The sequence below is a fragment of the Bidens hawaiensis genome, unplaced genomic scaffold (assembly GCF_021521415.1).
Source record: "Bidens hawaiensis isolate Kalapana, Puna unplaced genomic scaffold, B.hawaiensis_p1.1 tig00001087_1, whole genome shotgun sequence".
NCBI lineage: Eukaryota > Viridiplantae > Streptophyta > Magnoliopsida > Asterales > Asteraceae > Bidens > Bidens hawaiensis.
The window spans coordinates 3,699,130-3,722,174 of record NW_027491062.1 but is presented as its reverse complement, the minus strand read 5'-3'; the positions used below and the strand labels follow the sequence as shown (position 1 = coordinate 3,722,174).

At 38.9% G+C, this 23,045-nt stretch overlaps 3 protein-coding genes across 3 annotated transcripts; all 3 read left to right on the top strand.

The window, feature by feature from the left end:
- The first annotated feature begins 3,456 nt into the window (after positions 1-3,456).
- LOC143558695 (pentatricopeptide repeat-containing protein At4g22760-like) lies at positions 3,457-5,359 on the top strand. Its single transcript, XM_077047480.1, has one exon. The coding sequence runs from the start codon at positions 3,507-3,509 to the stop codon at positions 5,238-5,240; it is 1,734 nt and encodes a 577-aa protein (XP_076903595.1). The 5' UTR covers positions 3,457-3,506; the 3' UTR covers positions 5,241-5,359.
- Positions 5,360-11,117: 5,758 nt separating this feature from the next.
- LOC143558047 (formin-like protein 17) lies at positions 11,118-16,602 on the top strand. Its single transcript, XM_077046976.1, is given in 10 exon segments — positions 11,118-11,427; positions 11,505-11,631; positions 11,705-11,776; positions 11,931-12,023; positions 12,131-12,172; positions 12,261-12,348; positions 12,413-12,495; positions 12,530-12,611; positions 12,698-12,750; positions 16,528-16,602. Coding segments are annotated over 10 exon segments (861 nt in total). The 5' UTR covers positions 11,118-11,281.
- Positions 16,603-16,651: 49 nt separating this feature from the next.
- Positions 16,652-19,079, top strand: LOC143558038 (putative formin-like protein 15b). The gene is made up of 11 exons (XM_077046970.1): positions 16,652-16,768; positions 16,883-16,981; positions 17,066-17,107; positions 17,628-17,753; positions 17,838-17,919; positions 18,002-18,096; positions 18,168-18,239; positions 18,306-18,422; positions 18,502-18,570; positions 18,760-18,826; positions 18,964-19,079. The coding sequence occupies exons 1-11, from the start codon at positions 16,652-16,654 to the stop codon at positions 19,077-19,079; spliced, it is 1,002 nt and encodes a 333-aa protein (XP_076903085.1).
- The last annotated feature ends 3,966 nt before the right edge of the window (positions 19,080-23,045 follow it).

Below are 23,045 nucleotides of genomic sequence, written 5' to 3'. Positions count from 1 at the left end.
CATCCCATCATGCCGTGGACTGAGGATACCACAGCGTTGAATCTTGCCATCCCGTCTCTCCCGAATAGGATGTCATACGTATGATGTGGTTTTTTCATCACAACAAAATCCACATCCTCCGTGCGTGAATAATTCCCATCAGTGAGAGTGACGGGGAAAGATAGGATGCCCAAGGGAGTGTTCATGCTGCCGTCAAATCCTTCCATTGAAGCGTAGACCGTCTCCAGGCGTTCCTTGTCTTCATCATCGAGCTTGTCGAAGAACTGCCTGTACATCACTGTCGACGATGCGCCATTGTCAACGAGGGTGCGGGAGGTGATGTAGTGCCCCAGCTGGCTTTTAATGACAATGGGGCCTTCTTTGTTTGGGCCTCCCGGCACTCGCGGGAAGCGCACTTCTGCTTCCTTCCATGCGCATGGTTCGGTCATCGGTCTCTTTCTTCCTCTGACCTTACCATGGACCATGTTGATGCTAATGTCGACGGGCTTCCGTCCGTTACCCCTGTACCTGTTGTCGTTCCTTCCTCCCTTCTTGATAGATGCCACGAGGTGTGCGAGCCTCCCATCCTTGACGAATGTCTCGACGATGTCCCTCAAGGATGTGCACTCCTCAGTGCTATGGCCCTTTGTCCCATGGAAGTCACAAGACTTGCTTTGATCCGCATTGGGTTTCTGTCGGATCACTGGAGCTTTTGGCCATGGCAGTTTTTCCGTGGCAAATATCTCCGTGACGCTCTTGGTGAGTGGCGTCCAGCGGTTTTTCCGGCTCAAAGGGTGCGTTTTGTCCCTTCCGCCAACCAGAGGGCGAGAGCTTGAGGGGGCGTCAAAGTTTATCCTTGACTGCCAAATACCTTGCCGCCTCTTTTTGTTTAGCCGGGCGGTTCTTACATTATTCTCCCTTGTCCTCTGCGTGTAGAGGTTTGTATTGTGGGGGAGATCTCTTCCCAGCTGTTTCTCTGTTTCGGCAAAGCGCTTGGCTGCCGTCATTATGGCATCCCACGTGGATGGCATACCGTCTTTACCCGTCAGAGTGCGGATGAGTTCTGGGTATTCAGCGCCCTGAATGAAAGCGGCGCGAACGAGGTCTTCACTGATGTTGCCCAGACTCACCTTCTTGGAGTTGAAGCGGGTGATGAAGTCTAGTAAGGATTCATCCTCTTCTCTGACACAGTTGAGGATCGTCCACTGCTCCTCAGTGTGTTTCCTCTGTTGACTAAACTGTTGACTGAACTTGTTCTGGAAGTCTGCCCAGTCATAAATGTGGTGGACCGGTAAACGGTCGAACCATGCTCTGGCTGCTCCTACCAGAGTCATCTGGAACATGTAGCACCACGTGGGTTCCGTCCAGTTACTGACGGTTGCCCCCGCAATGAACCTGTTCAGATGGTCATCTGGGTCGGATAGACCATCGTATGTGCCAACGTTGGACATTTGTTTGGCACTCCTCGGGGCGATTGCTTCTGCAATGTCCCTTGCAAATTTTGACCTTCCTGCGTTTGTAGCAGTAGGTCTAAAGGCCTTGGAGAAGTCGCGAGAGCTTTTTTCCGTGACTGGTTGGAATGCTTCCCCAAAGTTCCTTTTTGGCTGGGGATCCGTTTCCTTACGCTTCCCTTTCGCCCTATGGCGAGGGTTCGCGTCGGTGTCGGAGTCTTCCCCCTCGCCGTCTGAGTACTCGTACTCACTACTCATGTTGAGGTGCTGGCGAGTACTACCGAATTCCTCAGCTTGTTGGACTGAACGCAAGCGTTCGTCCAACTCAGCCTGAAATTCTCTTTGACGTGCCTCGGCCCATGCCTTCACTTGATCAAGTGTTTGGCGAGGGGCTCGAGGTCGTTTTTCCAGCTGGGCATCAGTGAATCCCAGTGGAATATTTACTCCACTTGCCCCTACATGAGTGACTGGGGTAGTGTTCGTAAAATGTATTTCACTTGCCCCAGCTTGGGTGGCTGGGGTAGTGTTTGTAAACATTGTGTTGCCGGTGTTAACCCCAGTGGCTGGGGTTGTGGTTACCGGAATTTCTCTAGTCATCTTGGAAGTTTTGAAAAACTGGAGAAAGATGTAGTTCTAGCTTTATGCACGGATGGCGCCAATGAAGAAACACTAAGTGACCCCGGGCAGATTATGGATAATCTGGGGGCTAGATAATGTTTCCCACGAAGGTTAGGTCCAGCAGAGTAAGTTGTACTTCAGGGAACCTGCAAAACAGACACCGTAAGCTCGTCACTGAGAAAGGGGGGGTTCCTCCTTGTGACCACCCTCCGGCGTGAGAATCAGTCTATATTGCTCTTTGAATATAAAAGTATGTGAATACTATTAGAGCAGTTATCAAGTAAGTTATACGAGATAGTAGATGATCTTACCATTCCAAGATATTGGAGTATTTATAGCCGAAGGTAGGTTTTCTAGAAGGTACAGCCGGCTGAATAGTATTCCTGTTCAACCAACAGTGGATTACGCACAGGCCATACTGGTTGGTGGGTAGGTTACAGCCAACAGTAATAAAGTCGGCTGCACTATTCCACCAACTGTAGACCATGCACGTCCTACTGACTATGGATTGTACGCAGGCCATGCTGGTTGGTGAATAGGTTACGGCCAACAGTAATACTATTCCACCAACTGTAGGCTGCGCCTGCTCCACAGTGAGAGTTGGTGAGTAGGCAGCGGCTAATAGTGACAAACAGTACTAGAGGGTGCTCCTCCTCGCACTGTTGTCGGTGAGCTGTCACCCTGTGATTGGCTCATGGGCTGTTCTGGTCAGATCGTCTGTCCTATCCATACCTTGGTAGGTATGGTACAAAAGATCTTTCAGAATCAGACTGGCTCATTTGGGCGGGATTGTTCCCGCCTTGCTCATGCCTTCACGTGACTGCTGAAGTAGCTAATCTTGTACGTGTAGCCTTGCTGTCTGCGGGTAGCCTTCCCTGATGGCTTGTATCCGCAACTGCGGGAACAGGCGGGGTACTTCACCATTGAGAGGCTTTCCCTGCGTGTACAGCTTGCGTACTGCGCGTAAGATTCTATGAGCATGGTGGGTCCTGCGGGAGCAGATGGCCTTTGCGCAGACAACCCTGTTCAAGGTGAGTCTTGCGGGACCAACTGGTCTCTGCTGGGACCTACCTCTTCAATTAAATAGTTACTTCTAGGATAAACAAGTTTTAGTAAGGGGTTGTTTCTTTGGGTCTGAATGAGCCTCTTAATGGTTTAGGTCTGATTCAGTCAAACTTAAGGATGTTTGTTTCATCAAAATGTTAAATCAACTTCGGTCGTTAGCTTAAAGATGTAGCTAAGTGGGTCGAAGGTTGAAGCCTAATGCATAGGGATGAGCTCAGGATGGTATCGACACTGATCCCAAAAATTAAAAATATTTATCTAACCAGTTAACCGGTAAAGCACGCCAAATTTAACATATTTATCTAACCAGTTATAAACGGGTCAACCTGTTAAACATGTTTACTATCTTCTCAAAGACTCTGCAGGACATGACCACATGAAGATCAATAACAAATGCTGGTTCAAAAACTAACCACCTTGTTAACCAACCACTCTCTAACCACCAAACAATTAAACCAACTTCACGGAATCATACTCATTCACGGCCTCAATCACCTCGACAGATTAATAATCCACCATCTCATAACCTCTCAAACCACCAATCACTACTACCTCCAATCAATCATCCACCACACAAAACACCCAGATGTATATTCAACCACATCCGCCATACGCCACTTCTGCAACCACACCAAGTTTCAACAAGCACTTGCTCTGTATTCACACCTGCAAAGGCTTGAACTTTTATCAAGATTTGCAGTTGCATCTGCTTTGAAGGCTTGTGGGAGACTTGATAATGGAATTAGTGGGGTTATGGGGATTATGGTTCATGGGCAGGTGATTAAGTATGGGTTGTGTAAGGATGTTTATGTTGAAACTGCTTTGGTTGGGTTTTATAATAAAATTGGGCATGTTGGGTATGCACACCAGGTGTTTGATGAAATGTCTGAACGAAATGTGGTGTCGTGGAACTCGATGATTAATGGGTATTTGAGATCGGGAGATTTGGTAACCGCGGAAGCGTTGTTTTCGGGTATGCGGGTGAAGGATGTGGTTTCGTGGAACTCGATGGTTTCCGGGTATTCGAGAACCGGGGATATGGAGAAGGCGGTAAAGTTATTCGGAGAAATGCCGGAGAGAAATCAGAGTTCGTGGAATGCTATGGTTAGCGGTTATGTTGAGTGTGGGAAACTGGATTTAGCGCTGAAGTTTTACGACTCGATGCCACGAAGAAATAGTATTTCATGCATTACGATGATTGGCGGGTACTCGAAACGTGGAGACGACGTGTCTGCGCGTGAGCTGTTTGATGAGATGCGTGTGAAGGATCATTTGTTGTATAATGCTATGATTGCTTGTTATACTAAAAACAGTCGACCGAAAGAAGCGCTCCAACTGTTTGATGAAATGCTTAAACCAAATGTAAATATTCAACCCGACAAAATGACGTTAGCTACCGTGATCTCCGCGTGTTCCCAGCTCGGAGACTTAAGTTTTGGATCATGGATTCACGAGCATTACATGAATCAAACGCGCATTACAATGGATGATCACTTACGTACTGCCTTTGTCGACTTATATGCAAAATGTGGTTCCATTGATAAAGCTTTTGAGCTATTTCACAAGTTGCAGAACAAAGATGTTGTTGCTTATACCGCCATGATCTTGGGCTGTGCCATTAATGGGAAAGAACAGATTGCTATTAAACTGTTTGATGAAATGATGGAGTCCAAAATCCACCCTAATTTAGTCACATTTTCAGGACTATTAACCGCATTGAGTCACATTGGTATGGTTGAAGAAAGCTACTATTGCTTCAACTCCATGAAAAAATACAGGCTTGTGCCCACACCTGACCATTATAGTCTCATGGTTGAAGTTTTGGGCCGGGCAGGGCGGTTAGAAGAGGCCCATAACTTGATAAAGAGTATGCCAATGCAACCACACGGTGGTGTTTGGGGTGCACTGCTTCTTGCTTGTAGCACACATAATAACGTTGAGTTGGGTGAAATTGCAGCTAAACATTGCTTTGAACTGGAAGCTGATAGCAGCGGTTATGGTTCACTTCTTGCTAATATATACGCCAGTGCTGGTAGGTGGGATGATGCTAAGAGATTAAGAAAGTGTATACATGAAAAGGGTTTGGTTAAGGTTCCGGGAAGTAGTTGGATGGATCATGCGCAATAGTAAAATGGAAAAACATGCAACACTTTTCTTTTATTGTTTCTTGCCCTTGGATGTGTGACGGCTAACAACCGGCATTCTTAGATTGCTACCTTATGTAAGTTATTTTGTAACTTTGATGGCTTTTTTCAATCCTAAAGTAGGCTGGTTAACTGGATTAGTTTTTATGTGATTTTTGAATTGTTGTTCTTTCATATGCGCAGACATTCTCAGGCACTGTAGAAAAGAAGGCAAAATGTGTGTTTCTTCTCCCATGAAAATTGCCATATTCGAGGGACATGATTCGAGGGACATGAAGTATAAGGTAAACATTTAATTCTCCTTACATGTAAACTAATTATTTTAGCTGAATTAAGGATTGCGTCATATTAGTTGAACGGGCTAAAAACTTTTAAATGAATGAAACTGCCTGTAATGTATTTCTAATGCATAAAACCTTCAAAATGAAGTAGTGTGGTCGGTTTTCAAGATTTAAACGCCTCGCTTTTCTTAAAACCAAGATTATGTTTCTTATCGTAAACTCTTGTTCATCAGCAGCATAAAGTTTTCTACTCTAATATACTAGAAGTTTAACATCTGCGTTTCGTATGATTTCTGTCTCGGCACACTTGGTGCTTTTACTTGATCTTTTTGTGATTTGAATTTCTTTTACCGTGTTTTGTCATTTAGTCAGAGAAAGAGTCAAAACCAGGGGTGGCAATTGTGTTGGGTTGGCAGGCTGACCCATTTATTGACCCAATATCTTTATTTGTGCCAAAACACGTCCCATTTGGCCCATTTATCTAACCGTGTCAAATGGGTTGACGGGTAGGAAGCAAGTTGTAAATGTGTTAATTGGGTTCGTGGGTTGTAATAAGTTGGTTTTACGAGTGACAGGCGACTTGTTTAATTAAACGGGTTGGCGGGTTGACTTGTTTAATTAATCAAGTTGGTGGGTCTATATTTAATAAAAGGAGTTATACATCTTAGCCTGAGCACAGCCCGTTTATTTAAATAGGTCAATCTGAACACGGCCCATTTATTAAACATGTAAGACATGACTACCCAAAATTTGATTATATTCATGTCGTGTTTTAGATCGTGTTACTCGACGTGAAATTACTAGAGCTTTCATGGTCTCGTGTATGTACTGCTGCCTGCTACTCCTTTGAGGTTGAAACAAGCTTGTTTTTCTTTTTCTTTTTCTTTTAATAACCTGTTACTGGGATACTCACGGGTCCCACTAATATCTTGCTAAACTATGAAGATGGTAAAATGCAGCTTACACTGGCCAGATGACATTCAAGACCAGCTTGCTGACCATAGTTATGGACTCTTATGGTAGTTTCGTTCTTCAACTTGGCTATTCTATAACTCAAAACCATCTGAATTGTGTTTAACTTTAACGTTCTTGCTTTTAGCGCCTAACATCTTATACCTCAGAGATTCTGTCAGCTCTTATACGATTTGTTCTAAGTACGCCTTTGCCTCAATTTTAGCAATCATTTGATCAACTAGTAAATGGAACTATAGTTAACATGAGGCTTCCCTGTTATGTGTCCCTGACATGACAAAACCAATGACCCATATCAATAAACAAAATGGTACAACTTGTACTTAGACAATCGAGAGGCCACAGGAGACCTTGAAAGATGACACGTAACATTAAGCCTACTAGAAAAAAAATCGTCAAGGTATCGCGTTGAGTTCGAGTTTAGTTTACTATGTTAAGTCAAACCAAGACCTTTTGACCTTGTTCATGTCTAGAATGCAGACATGTAAATGTTAAAAGTGAGAGTTGAGGGCTAATTATGCAAATGATCCCATATAACAAGGACCATTTTTGTAAAAACTAAGAATCCCAGTCATCATCGTCTTGTGACATGCAGACGTGGCAAAACTTATCATCAACAACAACAAACACAAGCGTCTCTTTCGTGTCTCTTTCTCGCCCTTATCCAGAAGTGCACAAAATTTACGATCCAAGTCTCATTTTACCTTATCTAAACACTAGAAAAAACTTAGATATTTTATATATAAATCTACAACCAAAAGTGACTTTATATATAAAACTCAGGTATCACTTCATCTCAACACACTTACTTAAACCATGGACCGAGAAGAAGCTAGACCACAACGAGTCATAGTAGCCATGAAAGGGCACCCTGGCTCGGGCAAAACCACACTTGCCCGGTTCATAGTCGCATCACTAGGGTGCCCACTCATCGACAAAGACGACGTGCGTGACTCGACATTCCCAATCGAGTCACAACTAGAATCCAATACCACTAATATCCAAACCCTCCTTAACCAACTTTCTTATGAAGTAATATGGCAAATGGTCAAGACTCAACTGAGTCTTGGCCTTAGTGTCGTCATCGACTCGCCTCTTTCCAGCCGGGCCCATTTGGACCGGCTGGTTAAGTTAGCTGAGTCTTTTGAAGGCACTCAACTCGTGGTGGTTGAGTGCAAGCCTAAGGACGAGGCTGAGTGGCGACGTAGGCTTGAGAATAGGGGGAAAGATGGGTGTGATGGGAGCTGGCATAAGCCGGCCACATGGCGGGATTTGGAGAGGCTGTTGGAGGGTTACAACGGGCGCGCTGATTATGATGTGGGTGAGGTGCCAAAGCTGGTTTTGGACACGACTGCCACGGATGTTAAGGTGACAGAACATGCTGAGGTAGTGTTGAGGTTTCTTGAGGTAGTGTTGAGGTTTCTTGACGCTTGTGCTCATTGATGTAGTATTTGTTGATCATATATATGTATGTAAAGTGTTGGTTTTTGTATTTTGGATGTTAGTAGGTTTCTAAATTACGTGTATTTTACAATGAGATGAAGGTATATAACTATATAAGATTTAAATTAAAGTATTTCGAGGATATTGAATTTTAATAGAATAGAAGATTAGAACCTAAAGTTGTATAAATTATGAATTACCATGAAAACCAAGATTCTAAATCCATGTGTTTCTATCAGCTCAAAGACCTTCCATAGATATTAGATAATCATCGGAATAATAAGAAATATGTAACATTGCAACTTTTATGAAAAAGTATTAATAGTGGATTGTTATTAAATAACTTATAATCATGGACTGTTATAACCATCCTTCGTTTGTGGTATAGTGGTGGCTTGGGTACTCCGATGAAGATTAAAGTTTGAATCCCACTTGTATCATATTTGGGTGTTGAATTAGGCCTTGTGCAAAGGTTGTTAGTTCGAACCCTGAGCTCATCCGAGTTTTCGTCCCACCGTGTGTTACGCCAGAGAGTTTTGGTCTTGTGGTGGCACAACGGCATCAAGTGGTAGTCAGCGTTATGGTTTCCCAGGGGAACACCCAAGCCAAACTCTGAAGCCAGCGTGAGCCCGGTTAAGACAACATAGTCTGACCAGAGTAGAGGCATTAGAGCTCTCCAAATTCAAAAAGTGCGGTAGCCTAAATACAAGAAAGTCGCCGTTTAAAAATAGACTATTATAACTACTAAGGTCTACGTGGTAAATCTGCAATTAAAAATTTAATAGTAATAAAAAATGTCATTTTTAACTACTTTCAAAGTTAGCGATATAATACTAGTTACAATTATGGATCTTTGTATTACTATCTTGCTATTGATTATTAGTTATCACTGGATATTATAACTAGAAAATATTAAAAATGTTCCTAAACATCATATATTTAATTTTTTTTGAATGACAATTTTATTTGAAAACCAACAACTAGACTGGTAAGAAGCTAGATTAGAACATCATACACATCATAATACACACCTATTACATTTTCATCTATAAATTTATTACATTCAAAGAGTAAACGAACACCACGCCTTCCAATCCACACCCACAAGTTTGGATTTCCTCCTTTAAATGGTTAACTAAGTCCTGTTTTGTTTATTATCAAAGAGAGCCATGTTTCTCTTATTCCATAAACACTAACAAGCCGTGAGAATTACCGAATGGATTGCTTGTCGCTTGGTTCCTTGGGACCGCTAATGTTGAGAGGATCCCAAAGCTCAAATGCATAAGTTGGCGGTATCCCACAACAACTACTAACAAATTGCCGAATAACCGATGCAACATAACAAGAGAGGGTATGTTTGGGTAATTCCCTTTCTTCTTCGCACAACGAACACGATGTGCCCGAGGCAGCCACTCTATGAAACATATATATTTAACTAAAAGAGTATAGTGTTATTTTTGTCCTTGTGGTTTGACAAATAATGCATATTTAGTTCAAAAGGTTAATTTTACATATAGACCCTCCACGTTTTTCAGTTCTTTCCAATTACATCCAAATCACTAACCCCGTCAAATTTAATCGTTAAGTTAGAGGTAAACATGTCTTTTCACTCTTTCTTTATTGTAATACTTATTTCAGTGAACTGCGGTTTTCGTCACTCTGGGTTGTCCAAATATGCAGTTATAGTCAAGTAGTTTCAAATTTGTAATTTTTTTTCCTATGATTTCATTTCACTTGCAATTAAACCCGAATTCCCCAATCTCGTTAAGTCTGGCTGTTAAACCCATCAGTGTGCCCTTCATATGAGGGACAATTTTGTTCCTTTTTCCCCCAAATACACCCCTCACGTGATGGGGCTTGCGAATTAAGATTAAAGTTTATTTGAGGAGAAAATAACAAAACTGGTCGTCTCGTGAGAGGTAGGCAAATGAGTTAACGACCAAACTTAACTAGGTTAATAAATTCGGGTTTAATTGCAAGTGAAATGAAACTACAAGGACGAAAATTACTCAACCTAAAATAAAAACCTAAACTAATTTTTTTGTCATTATTTTTAGTTTGATTAAAAAGAATAAATAAAAAATGAGCGAGGCAGCATGATTTTAGGAAGGAAAATTTGAAACTGCCCGAAAATATAATTTTCTTCTTCTTCTTCTTCTTCTTCTTCTTCTCCGTGCCTGGACTCCACGTGCAATAATAATAATAATTTTCCAGAATCGATCAATTCCAACGTTTTCATAATCAGATCGTCAAATTCGCATGCATGTTATGGTTTGCCACAAAACCCTATCAATATCTCCTTGAATTCATTCTCCGAATTCATAATCGTTATACCTACCTCCATCATTGCAATATATATAAACCCTACTTTTCATTCCAACATTGCTTCCGCAATTGTATTATTCTTCATCTTCTCATTGAGCTGGTGCATTTTGAGAATTGCCAGATTCATTTCCATACATTATTATATGGCCATGTTCAGAAGCTTCCTTTACAGTAAACGCCGCGACAACAACCCTGATAAAAACTCATCCGAAAGGGTTTTCGGTACGCACGCACGCACCTTAATTATCATTATCATTATTATTATGCCAATGCTGTTATATATATTCTTATACATATTATTAGGAAATTCAAATTTGATAATCCTAACTATTGGCCGGCCGATAACAATCCATATTTACATTGAACTTTTGTTGCCAAGAGCTTTGCGTAATCATCATAGATATTACACTTATGTCACATTTGATTTATAATCTATGATAATCATGCTACTGGGATCAGGGCCGGCTCAACGAATGTGGAGACATAAATCAAAATAAGATTTTGGGACCTTTTCATGACAATTGATAAGATTATTATTATTTTTTTTTGCTTATTACAAGTTTTGAACTCAAGACCTATGCTTTAGTAGCAACCAAACGCCAATACATTACTTTGAGTTTACTTTACCTATTATTATATATCTATATATAATGTTTTTTTTGGATTTAGAGGCCTAAAGCCCTAACTTGTTTTCGCTGACCCTTGACCGGGATTGCTCTTGGCTACAAAACCGAAAGTTAGGATTATCTTTCGTAAGTAACTAAGTATGATTTATTATCGGCCTATATATAGGTGATCGTTTGGATCATTAAAATCCAATTTTCATTAATATTATTATTATTATTATTCTATATGATATATGTCTGATTATGATTGTTGATTAAAATCAGTAGATGCTCCTTCTTCAAGTCAGTCACAAGCTCAAGCTGAGGCTCCACGCTCAGATTCACCACCACCACCAAAGGATGAAGCACCGCCACCGTTGGATGATGATCCTACACCTATGCGTACACCTCCACCTACACCTGTTACATCACCTGAACGTGTAGGAACCACAGCAGTCGTAAGACGCAGCTTAAAGCCATTGCATTGGAACAAAGTAAATAAGGCATTAGAAGGAAGCTTGTGGGAGGAGTTGCAGCCTCAGAGGTACTTATCTACATAAATACATTCATACACACACACATTCTTACTAACAATGATATTCAACTTTGAATTAATTCTAGGCCGCCACCGGATATTGATATATCAGAACTGGAGCAACTCTTCGCCAATACGTCCCCAAAGACAGCTTGTTCGAAAGAGGCGGAGAAGAGAAGGGCTTTTAGTTCAATACCTGAAAAAGTTCAACTGGTAATGTAATATAGTCAACAATAAAGTCATCGACAACGCGTGCTTACTTGAAAGTTTCTACTTCTTATTGTAGATTGATCCAGTGAGGGCAGATATCACGGAATTCATGCTTTCAGATGTTAAGCTACGGCTTCCCTATGTTGTTGTAAGTGTATATAATAGATATCATGTTCCAATTTGTTTTGCATTTAGTTCGGTTTCTCTGTTAGACGTGTGAAATGTTTGATAATGTCGCTTGTAGACGCACCCATCTTTTAAAGTGTTATATTATGATTGAAGTTTTGCATATGCATTTGCAGGATGCGATTTTGGATATGGATGACTCGATCATAGATCAAGTAGAAAATCTTCTCAAAATTTGTCCTACGAAAGAAGAGATGGAGATACTCAAGGTGAATCCGTAATTTATTAGATGTTTTTTTTTATTTGAAGTATTTTTGTTGGTAAAAAAGCTGATTCTTTTATTTATGTATTGATCTTCTGCATTGTGACTGTTCAGAACTACACAGGTGATCAGGATAGACTGGGTCAATGCGAACAGGTGAGTATCAAAATAATAAAATTTCTATTTACTCATTTTTATTTATTTTTTAATCCTTTTATTACATTTTTAGTGAATTATCTTGTAGTATTTCCTGGAGCTAATGAAGGTGCCACGTATTGAGTCAAAGTTCGATGCTTTGATGTTCACAATTCAATTTCATTCTCAGGTTTGCGGTTCATGTTCTGATTGTTGTTCATTTTATGATCATCTCACTGTAGCCATTGTTTCAGCTTGCAGAGTTAAGAAACTGTCTAAACATTGTAAAGTCTACATGTAATGAGGTGCTCCTAGTTTATTGATAATGCTTTTATATTTGTTTAGTTTACAAATTCAGTTATGTTGTTGGTCTATTAGATTAGGCAGTCCGTGAAATTGAAGGAAGTTATGAAGAGAATATTGTATTTGGGGAACACATTAAATCAAGGAACTGCTAGAGGTAATAACATCACTAAACCCTTGTTAAGAAAAAAGATCATATGTATTTAATAATATATGTTTGTTCATGTTATCAAATAATTGCAGGTGCTGCAATTGGTTTCAAGTTGGATACTCTTTTGAAACTGACTGATACACGAGCATCAGACAGCAGTGCGACTTTAATGCATTATCTCTGCAAGGTATGATCACAGCCTCTTATGTTGCTAGTTACAGTGTTCCTTTTCTCAGAAAAAAAAGAATTAACCAGGACACTTTGGGCTTATAATTAGTTATAATGAGTTTCGTCCTGAAACGTGGATGTAAGTTATAATTAATTGATTATTACACCTTTGAGCTAAGATTTTTGGGCCAAACCTTTTATTAGTTTCTTATAATTTTACTCCAAATCGGTTTTTACGGTTCAGTTTGGTTCCAATTGGTCAGTTTGGTTTTTTCAGTTTTTGGTTGATAGCAAATCCAAAATGAATCATCGGCTTTTTAAAAAACTTGAAACCAAATGGTTGTTTTTTTGGTGGGTTCGGTTATTTCGGTTTTGTGCCCATCCCTACCGGACAGTTGATTTCGTGTAACCCAAACACGAACTTTGTAAATAAGTTGCTGAACCAGTTTTACATTTCTTTTCACTTGTACAGCTTCTTACCAACAAGTCACCAGGTCTTTTAGATTTTCATGAGGATCTTGCAAGCTTAGAAGCTGCATCAAAGGTTTGATTTTTAAATTAATTTTACATACAATTTATTATCATCGATTGTGCATCAAAGGCTTTTTTAACATGCAGATAGAATTGAAAGGTTTAGAAGAACAAATGGTAGCCCTTAGCAATGGAATGAAAAAACTCAAGCAAGAACTTGATGCATCAGCAAATGATGGCCCCGTATCTGCAGGTTTTCTCGTGGTAGGTAAACCGTGAATATCCTATGTTTTTTTTTTGTTAATTTGACCCGTTTGAGATTGAGCACACCCAAGTTGACTCATTCATAAATAAACGGGTAAAAAATGACACCTTTATTAAATTCGAAGCAGTGTTCTTCAAGACGTTAAGCAAGAGTTAATGGGTCAATTGTCGGTCAATGCAATTTTTTAAAATGTGTTGATTAACTTATATGCTGTGAAGGCTAGTGGGATGCATATGCAGGCCTAAACCTGGGACTTTTAGAACTCTGTTTCCATGTTAAGGACTACAAAATTCTGATTTAAGGTTTTCTCACATTGTTAGACATTGAAGGGGTTCATTGACCATGCCGAAGAGGAATTAACAAGTGTAACAAATCACTATACCGCTGTGGTAAGTCTCATTAAATTTAAGGCACATTGAAGGGACAAGAGACATACTTAAAGTGATCAGTTTCTATTTTGGGGAATATACTTTCAACCCGCATATATAGTAGCCCTTAAACCAGTAGACGGGCTAGGCCCTCAATGTCGCATTTTTATATGTGTGTTCTCTGAAATAGAAATTGATTGAAAATAGTGTAAGTTGTTTTTTAATACGAGATTCGTGTTATCTCGCTGTCACAGAGTAAAGGTCAGCATGCATTGGCTCTATATTTTGGTGAAGACCCTGACCGTTGCACTTTTGAACAAGGTATCTTGCATATAGTTATTTAGAGTAACATCATGAATGAGTCTAAACACAATCATTTCCGACCCGTATGTTTATTGGTTGTGCAGCCACTCAGATCCTTTTTAATTTTGTGAGACTATTCCAAAAATGTCATAAGGAGAACCTCGAACGCGATGAACTTAAAAGAAAAGAAAGCCAAGAAGGATATGCATATGTTGCGTCACCACCGTCTCTTCCTGCTACTCCAACTTTTTCACTACCATCTTCACCTGATTCAACTCCACCGACACCTCCAAGTAGTTGATGCTTGCCTACCCCGCCCTCAATCTCCAATGCACCACCTCCGCCACTTGGTGGTCATGCACCAGCACCTCCCCCACGCCTGGAGCACGTGCTCCTCCTCCATCACTTGGAGGACCAATAAGATCTCCGCCACCACCTGGAGCACGTGGACGTGGCTCCAGGTGGCCCTCCATCTCCACCTGGTCGCCAAGGTGGCGACCAGGCAGAGGGCGTGGTGTGGAGGACCTGGAGTGTATAAAATCTAACTTAAAGCCATTGCACTGGGATGAGATAACTAGGGCTTTGCAAGGAAGCTTGTGGGAGGAACTAAAGATACAAAGGCATGCATCATTCTTATTTGGTTTCTGTATTTTCTTGTTTCATTCATTTTTTTTTTTGTAAAAAATATATGAATCTTGCTACTCAAAATCATATTTATAGTTTACAGTATTTATTTTCCAGATTGTAATAGACGGTTGAACCGGTATTGTTAATAACCTGACATTTTCCAGTTTTTGATTCATACTAAGTCAAAATTTTGGGTTCCATTCTTTCACAATTTTCTTGAAGCCCATGTAATGCATTGTATGGATATATTTTGATGGATGAGGAACCCTGTTAAATGTTAATCTTGAAACGTGTTAAAAGGAAGTTGAATGGGTTAAGTGCAAGTTTAGTTTATTAATTAGTATTTTAATGTTTAGAGTTATCTAGTTTGATTTAGTTAGTAGAGATAATGTTAGTGTTAGATTATAACTGGGATAAGTATTTGAGTAGGATTAGTATAGTTTTCTAGTGCAAACAGATGGTCTAGGGTAATTGTAAAGTATGGTTGAATCGTTTTGTTCTTTATTAATAAACAAGAAAGAGTCATGAGGAGTTCTCTTAAAATTATCGTGTTGCTGCGTTTTTTATTCAATTGTGTCCAACAAACCCTTAGTACAAACAGGAAAGAAACCAATAAAACAAAGTAAAGTAACTTCATGTAAGTGTGTGCGGTAGGGTTATGACATGGAAGACTGCATAAATTAATTCGTTAAGAGTTTAATCATTCGGTGAATAAAGAATACGCTAATACAACGATAGTTAGACAAGAATACATTGTGATGTAACCAATCTTAACCATCAAGAGGATACTCACGAGTTTCAAAATAATGGACAGAATTTTGAATTATGTAATCAGATATAATGTATGATTTTGTGCTCATCATCTTAATCGGATCTAATGTAGTTTCGTCCCAAAATGTTTACTCGATACACATTATGGTTTAACTATGTAAATATCCCTGAGAGCCCCTTTGTTTTTCTTGAACGGCTAAATGTTATACTCTATACATGGATTGAACCATTGACCTCCTATTCTATACCATAACCACCTTAACAACCAACCAAAAGTGGGTCTGACAAGTCTTAAATTTATCATGCATGTACTCATTAACGTTAGCTAATATAACGTTTAGATAAATGTTAAGATGTGGTTTAAAACAAGCCTTGGTACGTTATATAAGGATTAAACCCCACCTCATCACTAAACTTCCTTTTTTAGCTTGCATTCTGTTAATTATATTGCCATATTGGTGTATGAATTTTTAAAGAGAAATTGAAATTCTGGTTGATTAATTTCAACATTAATTGTTGGTGGATCTCCTACATGCACATTTCACATACAAAATTTGCATCCCCCGTCTAATTTTCAAATTAACTCCAATGTATGAAGGCCCACCATTTGGTGGAGGTGCACCTGCACCTCCCCCACCGCCACCGCCTGGAGGATTGTGTGCACCTCCTCCACCACCACCGCCGCTTCCTGGAGGTGCATTTCCTACCACCACCACCGCTAGGATGTGCACCTCCCCCACCGCCAAAACCTGGAGGAAGCTTGTGGGAGGAACTACAAAGACAAAGGTAGCCATCATTCTTCTTTGGTTTCTTTCTATATTTTCTTGTTTCATTCTATTCAATCTTGCTAGTCAAAATCATATTTTTATTTCTTTAAATCATATTCTAACTACTATTGATGATGTTATGCTATTGAATTCTAGTCCGCCAGAACTTGATATATCAGAAGTCAAGGCACTTATTCATAACAGTTCCCCAGAGGATCGATCTTGTTGTAGCGGTTGTGAGTGTCCAAAATGCTTAAGGGAGTCACTGCGAAGACAAAGGTATATAATTTGTTGTAACTAACAATAATGAATGTTGATAGTCAAAATTACATAAGTAATTTGCATGCTTGTATTTATCTAAGGAGGGCCACTATCGTGGATATCATGCTTACAAAGGTTAAAATGCCACCTCCTGATATGGTGGTAAGTATGAATATCATTATCTAATTGGCTTCTTAACTCTGAATTTAAATAATTAGCTTAAATTCGTATGAGGTTTAATGATAATTACAAATTTCTCTTAATTTGGATAATTAGGTCGGAATTTTGGCTATGAATGACGCACTTTTAGATGTTGATCAAATAGAAGCTATTCTCAAATTCTGTCCTACAAAAGAAGAAATGGAGCAACTCAAGGTGAAACCATAACTTGTTAGATACATTTACTTTTCTTGATTCTTCCATTTGATTATCTGATTTATCTGCATTGTGATTGTTTAGAATTACGCCGGTGACGTGGAAAAACTGGGACAGTGTGAACAAGTGAGTGTCAAGATCATTAAACCATTATTCTAATCTATTCAGATAGTACTCATATATTTTAAATTAATCACAAAAAATGGTCCTATGATATTCTTTGATCAAGGCTTATAGCTTGCATTTTTTATTTGACTACATTACAATATTTTGTCCTTTAAACATCACTAAATTATGGATTGGGTACTTTAAAAAGTCCAGTTTCGCTCGTTGTACCACATGAGCTACACATGCTGCCACTTAACTGGTCAATTGGATGGACGTTAAGTTAAATGACTGAAAAGGAGACACTTTGTCATATAAAAGACAACGAGTGAAAATGAACTTTTTAAAGTAACCAATCCATAATTTATAGATGTTTAGAGGACTTAGATTCTAATTTACTTAATAGTTTTGGTTATCATGATCATGCCTTCTAACACTCAAGAATTTAACTGTATTGCAGTATTTTCTGGAGCTAATGAAGGTGCCACGTATAGAGGCAAAGTTAAATATCTTTTTGATCATATTTCAGTTTAATTCTCAGGTTTGTGATATGCCTGCTAATTCTTACTTGTTCTCGTCTTTTATATTTTATTATCTCAATCCGACTTCTTTCCAGCTTGCAGATTTCAAGAATAATTTAAATACTGTAAAAGCTGCGTGTGACGAGGTGTTACATTGCTATAAACTAATGCTATAGTCCTATTTGTTTTTATAATTTGTACCTGATCGAGTTCTGTTGTTGGTTTATCAGGTCTGTAAGTCTGTGAAATTGAAGGAAGTTATGAAGAGAATATTATATTTGGGGAATACATTAAATCAAGGAACTGCTAGAGGTAATAACATCACTAAATCCGTCTTAAGTGATAGATCATACGTATTTATCTATAATTGGTTCATGTGATCCGGAATCTGCAGGTGCAGCAGTTGGTTTCAAGTTGGATGCTCTTTTGAGACTGGAAGATACACACACTTTAAACAGCAGGATGATCTTAATGCATTATCTCTGTAAGGTACAACAACCCCTAACAATTAATGTACAATTTCTTGTTTTGATTCATACTAATATTTTTCTATTGTACAGCTTTTTGCCAACAAATCACCGGATCTTATAGAATTCCCAGATGATCTTGTTAACCTAGAAGCTGCAACAAAGGTTTAAACTAATCTGATTTTTGCATAGACTTGTTAGTAGATGACTTATGAATGCGTTAAATTGCAGATACAATTGAAGACTTTAGCAGATGAAATGCTGGCCCTTAGCAACGGACTAAGAAAAATGAAGCAAGAACTAGATGCGTGTGCAAACGATGGCCCTATATCTGCAGGTTTTCACTCGGTAAGTAAACTTGCTATAAAGACTACATGATAATATATCATTACATGGTGTTTTTTCATTCCTTCCATGACGTTGTCAGACATTGAAGCGGTTCATTAAGCATGCCGAGGCAGAAATGACAAGTGTTACAATTTACTATTCTGCTGTGGTAAATCTACATACATTTTACTATTATAAGATTATAAAATAGGCTCTTAATGCTCATTTTGAAAGCATGTTCTCTAAAACAGAAATCAAATGAAATTTAGTTCCTTTCATATATGATTTTCTTTTATTGTAATTTATAAGAAAGTTGCCTTTTGGATTATTATAATCCACTTAATTTTTAACTTTACAGGTTAAATCTGCTGATGGGTTGGCCCTATATTTTGGTGAAGACCCTGCCAGATGCCCTTTCGAACAAGGTAACTTTCAAACAACTATTTAGAGTAACATCAAATTTTTTATGTGGAAGTGTTGGCATGTTGAGTTATAAACAAGTCAATTTAGCGTGTATTTTATCTCTAACTGACCTAATTATGTGCGTTTTATATTTGGGCAGCTACTGAAATCCTTTTCAATTTTATGAGACTATTCCAAAAATGCCATGAGGAGAACCTAATTAGACAGGCTGAACTTGAAAGAAGGAATGCCGAAAATGATGTTGGGAATTCTTAGTCAGGTTTGGCTAGAAGCCTGGAAGCATGGACTGACTAGGAGACTTGATTGTTTGGTGTGGGAGACTTTTCCATCAAATCTTATTCTGCATGTCTGATTGGAGGTTGATTACTTTTGTTGCCGGGTTCTCTGATATGACTGTTGTGATTCTGACTATCGCTGGCTTCCGGTGGCTCATTATGGACGTGGGTTTCCATACAATATGGAGGCCAGTCGTCAATAATACCTATTTGGTGACTTAGGGTTTTGATTTGGATATGTATAGTAACGTATCAGCCCATAAGAATCAAAACTTTGTTTTTAGTCGGATTGGGTTTGCTATCCAAAAGGGGGTTGCAGCGCAGCTTGTTGCCCGCTTACCTGCCACTTCATTGTAAATCGTTTGGATGTTTCTATGAAATATAAAAGGAGCCAATATGTTTACTGTTTTTTGAACTGTGATGGTTTTACACCTGAGTATTAACCTTTGTTTATTAGAGAGAAACAGAGTAAATGCATCTTTGTCTGTTTTGAGTTTTACAAAGACTGTTGTTTCCTGAGCCTCATTCAACTCTTTACAGCTTATAATGTTATACTTTTAGCATCTTATTATGTTGTACTAGGCTCTGTCTGTTGATATCATCGCAGCCATCTTCAACCACAACCGTCATCACAACACCGTTCTCACATCGCTTGCATTACCTTATTTATGGTTTCGAAATGGAAACCCTAGGTGTCGTGCTGACGGCAGGGGTCCGGTGGTGATGTTTTGACCTATTGTTTAAAACCCCGACGATGGTTGGTGGTGACGGTGGTCTGGTTGCCCTTTTCTGCAGGCCTAAGATGGTGAGCTGCACTTTTTGTGCTGCTCCGTTGTCTCTTTGAATAAATTTTATTATCATTTAACTGTAGCTTCTTAAATAACTTGACTTTGGCTTGGCAATGATGTGTATCGGAGTCTATGCTGTATTGGATTGGCAACTGAGATGGCTTGGTTGTCCACATGAAAGAAAGGAAGACTGCCTCATTACAAATTTAATGGCGTTCGTTTTTAGTTGTGATGATGTTTTGCTCATAGGCATGGCAACTTCCATGGTGCGGAGCGGAACCTATTGTGATTCCACCTCTTCAGATCAGTTTATGGCTATGATGATGTTCGGTTTTTGGCGTAGCAATGTATGTTGTAGCCGTCATACCGACCTGAGCCTCGAGTTTACTTCAAATTACTTTTTAATTGTGTCATCATATTTGTTTATGGTTTTGATGCTTATGGTGTGAATTTTTCTGTTGATCTGTGTAATTTAGAGCTGGACATATACTATGATTTATATGTTATATATATAGAGACTATGATGACAAACTTGAATTTGTCCACGAGTTTTTTGGAACAAAACTATGATAATCTACATCTTGGGATGGTAATTTGAAAGGAACAACCTTTTATCAGGAATTGAATAATGGACTTTTGTTCAAATGCTTGGTGCAACTTTTATACATGTTGGCGGCGCGCATCAGTTATGAAGTTCGAAGGTTAATAACAAACTTTTTATTAGTTGTCTTTATTGTCATCATATTATTGATGGTTAATATGTTTTCTGTTGAGTTGTAGTAGTATATAAAAGTGTTGTGGATGTTGTGTCTCCTGAAGATGCTGGCACATCTATTAAGTTAGTAGATGATTTTCGGGTTTCACCAAAAAGTCAAAAAGGGAATAAGAAGATACATTAGAGGTCAACAAATCAAATATTTTTCATGTTTACATATTGAGCTCCATATAATGATTATAGAGTGTAAGATTGAACAATAAAAGATGGAATAAGGAATGGTGATGGGCCTTAGGTCCACGAGCTAAAGGTATATAAAGACCCTTAAGCCTTCCTAAAACCCCAAAACCCTCATTTCATTCATCCAGTCTCCTACACACACTCAAAAGACTTAGATCCGAGCTGAAAGAAAAGTTAGGGATCTGAACCAAACCAAACGCATGCTTAGGTATAAAGGTTGAGTTTTTAAGAATGTTTTACCCTAGGGCTCGACATTAGGACAAATCAGGCTTCAGTATGAAAGAAAAATATAAAAAATATAAACTTGGTTTTGAAAAAGCATGTGTGAGTCGAAACTGGCCCAAAAGGGTAGCGTTTGGACCGGGTTAGTGCAAGGAAACAATATGTTTATAGTCCAAGGCTCGTTTCTTATGCAAGACGGGCAAAACGAGTTTAAAGGAAAGGCTGGAAAGTGATGGAAATGGAAACCAGATTTGAATCGAGTCCCTTAGGAACTCGATTCGAACGAAAAGTAAACAAATCGAATCAACTAACGAATCGAATCGAATGAGTAATTCGATTCGATTGGAAATTTCGTTCCATTCGATTAATATGACTCATTTCGATTAGAACCAGCATTCAATTCAATTAGAATCAGTGATTCGTTCGATTAGAACCAGTATTCGATTCGATTAGAATCAACAATTTGATTCGATTAGAACCAGTATTCAATTTGAGAAGAATCAGTGGTTCGACTCGATTAGAATTGTGATTCGATTCGATTAGAATAAGTGATTTGACTAAATTAGAATTGTGATTTGATTCGATTAGAATCCTTGATTCGACTCGATTAGAATTGTGGTTCGATTCAATTGGTTCAAACTTCAGTTTTCTGATGGATTTTTAGTAAAGACCTATTAATGAAAATAAAATTTTTCCAAGCTGACCTGGCAGGTCGACCCCAACCAGGGGCTCCGCCCCTTGAACCCTGCTAGGGGCTCCCACCGATAGACCCCGCTAGTAGAGGCGCTGCCCCTGACCCTGTTAGCTAGGGATTTTACTAACCTAGAAGTATGATATAGTTAAAGATAGCTAATTGATACTTATAATTATTACGCAGTTAGCCATGCACAACTAAGGAAGGGTATTAGCGTTAACTCGGAGAAGAACATGACACATGTGAGTTTCTAGCCCCATTTCCTTGTTATGTTTTCGGGGTTGTGTGCATACTCGATGTGATTAGTTAATACACTTACCTTAAGTAGTAAGTGTATGTTATGTGAATGTTTAATGAATGATATGGAAAAGATTAAGAGTATGTATGATAGTACATGTATGTGTGTGTGTGTGTGTATCATGAAATATATGAATAGTTGTATGGAAAGAAGGGACCAAACCCTAATAATATCTGAGATAGGAGGGATCAAACCCTACAAATATCTGAAATAGTAAAGATAGTTATGGATTAGGAACTCGATTCGAACGAAAAGTAAACAAATCGAATCAACTAACGAATCGAATCGAATGAGTAATTCGATTCGATTGGAAATTTCGTTCCATTCGATTAATATGACTCATTTCGATTAGAACCAGCATTCAATTCAATTAGAATCAGTGATTCGTTCGATTAGAACCATTATTCGATTCGATTAGAATCAACAATTTGATTCGATTAGAACCAGTATTCAATTTGAGAAGAATCAGTGGTTCGACTCGATTAGAATTGTGATTCGATTCGATTAGAATAAGTGATTTGACTAAATTAGAATTGTGATTTGATTCGATTAGAATCCTTGATTCGACTCGATTAGAATTGTGGTTCGATTCAATTGGTTCAAACTTCAGTTTTCTGATGGATTTTTAGTAAAGACCTATTAATGAAAATAAAATTTTTCCAAGCTGACCTGGCAGGTCGACCCCAACCAGGGGCTCCGCCCCTTGAACCCTGCTAGGGGCTCCCACCGATAGACCCCGCTAGTAGGGGCGCTGCCCCTGACCCTGTTAGCTAGGGATTTTACTAACCTAGAAGTATGATATAGTTAAAGATAGCTAATTGATACTTATAATTATTACGCAGTTAGCCATGCACAACTAAGGAAGGGTATTAGCGTTAACTCGGAGAAGAACATGACACATGTGAGTTTCTAGCCCCATTTCCTTGTTATGTTTTCGGGGTTGTGTGCATACTAGATGTGATTAGTTAATACACTTACCTTAAGTAGTA